We start from the raw sequence: 8,549 nt of genomic DNA on the forward strand, positions 1-8,549 counted from the left end.
AGACCAATGTCACAGCACATTTCTTTAATGTTTTTCCCTAGTAGTTTTATAATTTCAGGTTTTAGGTTTAGGTTTTTAACCCACTTTGAGTTTATTTTTGTACATGGTGTAAGGGTAAAGGTCTAATTTCATTCTTCTTTTTTTGTGTATGTGTGTGAGACAGAGTCTCGCTTTGTCACCCAGGCTGGAGGGCAGTGGTACAATATTGGATCACGGCAACCTCTGCCTTCCAGGTTCAAGCTATTCTCCTGTTCTCAGCTTCCTGAGAAATTTCCTCAGTTTTACCCTTATGCTCCTCTCTTGTATTAGTCAAATAAGACCCAGAATCATTTCTAATAAAATGCTAATCATGTCAAATGTCCCTCTGAAATACTTCAGTGGCTTACCCTTAGTCTTAAGATGAGAAACTGAAACTGCTAACCAAGACCTACAAGGCTCCACATGGACTTGTCTTTCCTTATCTTCCGGACTCCTCACACACTATTTGCCCCCCTTACACTCCTCTCTCCACCCACTTCTGTTTTTAGGCCCTTGAATTTGCCAGGCTCCTTCATGCCACAGAGCATTTGCAATAGTGTTCCCTCTGCCCAGAACACACCTAACCCCAACTTCCCATGTGGCTACCTCTTCTTCCTTCGGATATCAGCTCAATTATAATCATCAGGGGAAATTTCCTGTTTTTCTTTGACAGTCAAATTTTGCATTTGTTTGTAGGCTTATTTAATAATGTTGTTGTTTTTTTAACCTAACCTTCAAACTCTAAGAGCATAGGGTCCTGTCATTTTTGGTCATCATTTTGTCCCTAATAAACACCAAATTGCCTCAGACATAAAATAGGAACTCAGTAAATAATTAAATAAATAGATAAATAAATAAGTGAAGAAGAGGCACAGAAAGCTTAAGTATCTTACCCAGGGTCACACAGCCAGTAATTAATAGAGCTGGGCCTGAAACAGGTAGTTCAGCTGCTGAGACCACACTTTTAATGACCACATGTTTATTTGTTTATTTACTTAATATTCTTTGTTCTTTTTTGTTTTCCAAAAGAGATTTAAAGGAGCTTAAAAAAAGTTCAGCAGGAAAACTAATTAGAAATAGGTGAGTAAAAGAAAAGGAGACAAGCCGGGCACGGTGGCTCATGCCTATAATCCCAGCATTTAGGGGTCTGAGGTTGGTGGAATGCCTGAGATCAGGAGTTCAAGACCAGTCTGGCCAACATGGTAAAACCCTGTATCTACTAAAAATACAAAAATTAGCTGGGCGTGGTGGCACACCTGTAGTCCCAGCTACTTGGGATGCTGAGGCAGGAGAATCACTTGAACCCAGGAGTCAGAGGTTGCAGTGAGCCTAGATTGTGCCACTGCACTCCAGCCTGGTGACACAGTGAGACTCTATTTCAAAAAAAAAAAAAAAAAAAAAAAAAAAAGAAACCAGGAATAGGTCCATAAAATACAATCAAGGTGACAGCATTTAGAAGAGATCCTTGAAATTTTCTGCCTAGGCTTACAAATGCTAATCTCACATTTAACATTTTATGTACATAGTTACTACACCATGCTAAATGGATCTGGTCAAACTAGGGAAAAAAAAAGAAAAACTAAGGATACTGAAACAGAAATAATGCAACCATTTCCTGTGAATGCGTGTTAGCCTTCCCCCCCAAAAAAATGCCCTTTAAAGTTTAGCAGAAATTTTAATTCAATTGAGAGACCGATTAACTAGTCTGAAACCTGGCTGTGGTCTGTGTACCAATTTCCATTTTTTTCTGTGAACGTCAGATTACAATACTTTCCCACTGAATTAAAGTAGAGTTAACAATTTAAAATGTTTTTATTTCAGGGTGATTCTGGTGGACCTCTGGTTTATGATAATCATGACATCTGGTACATTGTAGGTATAGTAAGTTGGGGACAATCATGTGCTCTTCCCAAAAAACCTGGGGTCTACACCAGAGTGACTAAGTATCGAGACTGGATTGCCTCAAAGACTGGTATGTAGTGTGGATTGTCCATGAGTTGTACACATGGCACACGGAGCTGAAACTCCTGCACATTTTGTATTATTTATATTTATGTAGTTTGGATTAGTGCTTTTGGTTGCTGTCAAGAAACCCTTCAGACCCAGACAAATCTAATATCTTGAGGTGGCCTTTACGTACGTAAGACCAAACTCTGTCTACCATGAGGGAAGAAGACAGCAAATGACAGACAGCGCCTATTCCTTACTCACAAGGGAAGCTGCTTGTATTACCTCCTAATAAGATAAATAAGTGGTTTCCCTCAATCGAAGACGGGAACATCATTTTCCACAGGATATGAAGAGCTGCCAGTGCTGCCAAAATTATACCTCATATAATACCTGGAGCACCTGAGATTCTTCCTTGTGAAAAAAGCGGTCTGCCTTGAAGACTCAGAACTTCAACATTCTAGAACTAATAAGTGCACATTCAGTGTGCAAGAATGGAGAAGCGTGGGATTTGCAATATAACTTGAACTCTAACCTGGGCTTATATCTAATAATACAGAGGACTATCATTAACCTCAAGAGTTGACATTTTAAAAGTATTTAAATGTATCTGAACTTGCTGTTAACACAGTGTTATATACTCAAGCACTAGCTTCGGGAAGTATATTGTGTTGTTAAGAAGCATTTCTGATTTATTCTTTAACGGCATCTTGCCATCCATATGTTAGTTGCAGTCAGCCCAGAAAGGGGGGAAGAAACTTGAGAGCATTTTTCCATGAGTACAAGGAGGATAATAGAAGTGGATGAAGGCTAGGAGAGTTGGTTTCAAATAATTAGTAACAGGACAAGCACTCTAATTTTTTATGAAATGAGCCACCTAATTATTTACTTAGAAATATTTATATCAGTATATGGCAACTGGTACTTTTGAAAGTCTTCAGCTCGCTGACAAGTCAGACATCTGTCAGAGTATCAGGTCAGCTGTCTATCAGAATATCAGAGCTGATTTGTGTAAAGCTTTGTGTGAAGCACTTAGGACAGTGCCTGACATACTATGCGCTGAATAAATCATTGTTACATGGAAATGAATGCCTTGGCAAGCTTTGAGATAAATGACCTCAATTTTCTCAGATAAGTACTACATACAGCTCAAATCCTAATGATGGTAGTAGTGGTAGAAAGCACGGGCTTTGAACCAGTCTGCTCAAGCTGGAACATTGTCTCTGCCTCATACGAGCCTTGTGTCCTTGCTCAAGTTACTTAACATCTCTCTTCATTAACTCTTTCACCTCTACAATGGGAATAAAAGTGGCACTACCTCATATAGTTATTCTGAGAATTAAATGAATTAAAACAAGTAAAACACTTGCAATAGTGTCTGCACACAGTAGGTTCTCAATATGGATTAGCTACTATTTATCATTAATAATGTGTTTTAGAATCAATAAAACTTACCATACTGCTAAAAAATTAATCCTTGCTTCTTTAAAGCCATGTAATTGATTTCAAAGTACTTTTAATTACATGGTAAAACAAATTTGGTGAGCTACTATTTTTTCAAAATCACTTTTAGGTCTCAATATATTTTGAACTATGTCTGCTTATAGACAAGTAGTCATCGGATGTGACCATCATCTGTCAGCATGGTTGTGACTACACAGATGCATCCATATTCATCTATAGACCTTAAATATGAGATTAGATTTGCTGCTCTGATTTATTAGAGAAAAATCTAGACTATTCATTTCCCTAGTGTTGGAACATTTTGTTAGTTTACATGTACATGTGTTTATATGTAATATATATAAATGAAAGAAATACAACTAAAAATATCTCCCAGTTATTATTTATATCTCAGTAAGATATAAACACAAAAAGCTTATCATGCACATTTCCTCTTTAAAAACAAAATGTCATCAAATTTCTGAGTCGATGACTAGTAGTAATAACTAAATACCACCGCAGAAAGCCGAGTAAAAAATTAAATTCTTAGTTTCCTTCCCTTAAACTCCTATAGTTTGCATATAGTACAGAAACTTTTAAAGTTTTCAAGAATATTTAGCATATTAAAGATGGGCTTGATTGATGATGAGCATATTTCATATTAAAGCCAAACAATTCCTTTAGTAGAAATGGGAAAGCAAATCTGTCTACCAAAAAATCACTTTCCTCTCTGTAATTTCTATAACAGTGGATATGTGTTTTGTGTAATTTTATTTATATGTGGTAAGACTGTGATACCTTTTTGTGTATAAGTATCTGTGAAACTATGTGTACTGATTTAAATATTTCTGTGCTTAATTCAATTGAGCTCAGTGATATTTAAGCACAAATGAGAGAAATAAATAAAAAAGGTTAAAAGAAAATCTAAGAAAAGGAAAAGTGGAATTTTAAAAAAATAAATTTCTATGTCTTATTTCTAATTAGGTGTCTAACTTATTGAATGATTTTGTAGGAATCATGTAATTTTTTTACCTTATGTTTTCCATCGTCCAAATGGGACATTAAGCTGTCTACCTTATGGCGTTGTTGTGAGACTTTTGAGATTACTAATAAAGTTGAAAATGCAGTGAATGTTCAAAACTTGCTCAAAAATGGAAAGTATATCATTATAAACTGATATCATTTCAGATGATTCTGAAAATGCATTGATTATAAAGAAGTTTGGATTATTATAGTTATAATAAATAATTATATATTATGGATTATTATAAATAATCTACAGTATTGGCATTTTTATGCTTTGTGAATTTTGAAAATACATTTATGGTCAAAAACACACAAACAAAAACACTTTAAAGCATAAAAAAAAACAAAACAGGTTTTGCCTCCTGTGTGGTGATGCTATAATAATATCCATATCTTTTCATAGAAAAAACTTATAATTTGTTTGACTCATTTTAAAATACAGGTCAAATACATGAAGCTGACAATAAATAAGGCAGCTTATAATCTCTGTGCAGTCCTGATGGAGTTTTAGAACTACAGTTAGTTTGTAATGCTAGAACAATATTAGACCAAATTGTTGCTGGTGGTTAACCATCTCTCAGTGAAATCCATATGATTCAACAACAATATGAATAACAAAAATATTTTAATAGGAATCTACTCTTTCCACTGAATAAACTTATTTCTTTGTTAATGTATTTATTTCACAGAGAAGGGAAGTATGCAAGGCATTTTTTCATGCAATCATGAAAATGAAAAATAAATTGGAAAGCTAAAATCATAGCTATTAGAGCTGGGAGATACCTAAGAGATTATATACATCAACCTCCTCTTTTGACTGATATGAAATCAAGGCCAAGAGAATTTCTGCAAGGTTATACAGTGGGTTTTAGACAATGGAGGAATGGAATCTAGGAACCCTAATATCCAGTCCAGTGTTTTCAGTATTCTAACGTGAGTTATGCGGGTTCAGTAACCAGGACATTGCAGACCTATGAGTCACTAAAGTTAAATGACTACTACCAAACTAGTTTATCCTGGTATTTATAAATATGTAAACCAAAGAGCATTTCCAATAATTATTGCAGCTTTAGCAGTGAAACTGGGAATTCCCCCTTTCACTTCTGAGTTCCAGAAGTAACACAAGGGATTTTTTCCAACATCAGCTGTGATCCTTTCTATGTGACAAAAACTAGCCCCAATTTCTATTACATTCTAAATCTTTTTCTCAATAGACCTAAATATAATGTTAGCAATTGCAGTTCTATTCCTTCTAATAGGAGGTTGAGGAGGATACAATCAAATGCAACAAAAAATTCTAGCCTATTAATCAATTGCCCACATAGGCTGAATAATCACAATTTTAATTTATAGCCCCACCATCATTATCAAATCTAATAATTTACCTAATATTAACAATAACCATATTTATACTATTCAGTGCAAATATAAGTAACACAACATTATCACTATCCTATATGTGAAATAAATTACCATTACTATCATCTATAATCCTTGTCACTTTACTATCTCTAGAAGAAATGCCCTGCTAACAGGATTTTTACCCAAATGAGCTATCATTCAAGAAATAACAACAACAACAACAACAAAAAACCCTCATTATACCTACCTTCATGGCTATCATAGCTCTTCTCAACCTGTATTTTGATATATATCTAATTTATTCCACATCACTAATGATGTTCCCAACAGCTAATAACATAACAATAAAATTGCAATTTTAAAGCATAAAACAAACCCTCCTCCTACCACCATTCATTATTACCTCAGCCCTATTCCTGCCAATCTCACCAGTAATTTTAATATTAAACTATAAATTTAGGTTAAGTCAGAGCAAGAATTCTCAAAGCCCTAAGTAAATTATACTTAATTTCTGTAATTCAATAATAAGAATTGCAAGATCTTATCTCACATCAATTGGATGAAAAAAAAAAGTGAAGTAAGCTAAACCTACATGGTGTTCTGCAAAGTATATTGTTGGATCAAACCAGTTTTATGATTAAGACAACAAACCACTTAAAACTATATTAAACTATACCTAAGGAAACAATATGAATTGAGTGTAGGCAGAGCTACTAAGCTAGTTAAATAGGCAGATCATAATACTACATGAGAAGTTCCCCCCCCCAGATTCATACCTTAGTCCATCCTTTTCTCTCTCTACATATAATTATGAAGTAATTTAAAGCCTTAATATGATAGAAATAAAATATCCGCACCATATTTTAAAATAAGGTATCAAAAGATTTCAAGCCTTATTAAAACACCAAATACGTGTTTTACTCTTTACTTTTTAAAATTAGAATAATTTAAAAAATAATCCTCATTAGAATATCTGTTTTATAAAAAAAGTCATAGAAGCCCACTAAAATGCAAAAAATAAACAAGTTTTTATTAAGCCACTTTTGTAAATACTTACAGTTAACATTCTTTTACAGGTTTAAATGTATTCCTTGCTTAAAGTTTTAACTATGACTAATAAGAAATGAGGAAAATGACCAGTAATCTCAGTACTTTGGGAGGCTGAGGCAGGCAGATCACTTGAGGCTAGGAGTTTGAGACCAGACTGACCAACAGGGCAAAACCCTGTCTTTACAAAAATAGAAAAATTAGCGGGGCATGGTGGTGAGCGCCTACAGTCCCAGATACTTGGGAGGCTGAGGCAGAAGAGTCACTTGAGCCCAGGAGGCGAAGGCTGCAGGGAGCTAAGATTACATCATTGTACTCCAGCCGGGGCGGCACAGTGAGATTTCGTCTGCCCCACAAAAAGGAAAAGATATGAGGAAAATGAAAGCATGTCACACAATTAAAAAAGAGTAATATGCCTTTGTTTCTACAGTCTTCAAACTGTCAAATGGAGCATTAACTTATCTGCTTCATGATGTTGTGAGGCTTTTGTGTTGAATAATAAAGTCTAAAAGTCAGAGAATGTTTAAAACCTTCTTTAAAAGTGGAAAGCATATTATTGTAAACTGATTTCAGCACCAACAATGCCACACATCTGTTAAGATTATAAAGAAATTTTTATATAGTGTTAGCATTTTTATCATCAATAGTGTTATTTTGTTATTTTGAAAATACTGCTGTTCCTTCAAATTATGTTTAGCATTTTCTGATGAGAAACATACCATACAGCTTGTGCGGTTAAAATTAATTTATTGAAAAAAGAAAAATACCAGATGAATCAAATTAATTATTGATCACTTGATAGCTTTAAGAACAAATATAATCCGACTTCATTTTATTTAATGAATAGTATAACATGTCCAAGAACTCTATAATCAATCTACTTGGAACATTTTTAATGCTATTATGTAGCTCACAATGGAAAATACAAAAAAAAAAAAATGCTACTTAGGGTCAGCATTTAACAAAGTAATGTTTTAATCTATGTCCCAGTCCATTTTATGTTGCTTTAACAGAATACTTGAGAGTGGGTAATTTACAAAGAAGATAGGTTATTTAGCTCACAGTTCTGCATGCTAGAACATTCAAGGGGCATGACTTCAGCATGTGCTTCACTTCTGGTGAGGCTTTTGTGCTCAATCAAAACATGGTAGATAGTCAAAGCGGAAGATGACAAGTACGAAGAAGGACCAGACAGGAGGAGGAAACTCACATTTTAACAGTCTGCTCTTATGGCAAATATTCAATTCCTGCAAGAACTAATCTAGTTTCTCAAGACTGAAAACTCCTTTATTACTGAGAGAACACCACTAAGCCATTTCTGAGTAATCAGCCTCCATGACCCAAATGTCTCCCACTAGGACCAATTTCCCAACATTGCTACATTGGGGATCAGATTTAAACATGTGTTTTGGTGAGGATAAAACATCTGAACCATAGTAGTCTATATTCTCTGAATTATTAAGGTTTAAGTTGGACCGGGCGCGGTGGCTCACGCCTATAATCCCAGCACTTTGGGAGGCCGAGGCGGGTGGATCACGAGGTCAAGAGATCGAGACAATCCTGGTCACGTCTCTACTAAAACTACAAAAAATTAGCTGGGCAAGGTGGCGCATGCCTGTAATCCCAACTACTCAGGAGGCTGAGGCAGGAGAATTGCCTGAACCCAGGAGGCGGAGGTTGCGGTGAGCCGAGATCGTGCCATTGCA

At 35.1% G+C, this 8,549-nt stretch overlaps 1 protein-coding gene across 1 annotated transcript in view; it reads left to right on the plus strand.

Moving 5' to 3' along the window:
• The window catches only part of TMPRSS11F (transmembrane serine protease 11F), a 69,818-nt gene extending 66,397 nt beyond the window's left edge, over window positions 1–3,421 (plus strand). Inside the window, exon 10 of the mRNA XM_017516553.2 lies at window positions 1,840–3,421. Within this exon, the coding sequence (XP_017372042.1) occupies window positions 1,840–1,998 (159 nt within the window). The 3' untranslated portion in view covers window positions 1,999–3,421. The remainder of the gene's footprint in view (window positions 1–1,839) is intronic.
• Window positions 3,422–8,549: the final 5,128 nt, after the last annotated feature.

This window comes from Cebus imitator, unplaced genomic scaffold (assembly GCF_001604975.1).
Source record: "Cebus imitator isolate Cc_AM_T3 unplaced genomic scaffold, Cebus_imitator-1.0 Scaffold594, whole genome shotgun sequence".
In the NCBI taxonomy this organism is placed as follows: Eukaryota; Metazoa; Chordata; class Mammalia; order Primates; family Cebidae; genus Cebus; species Cebus imitator.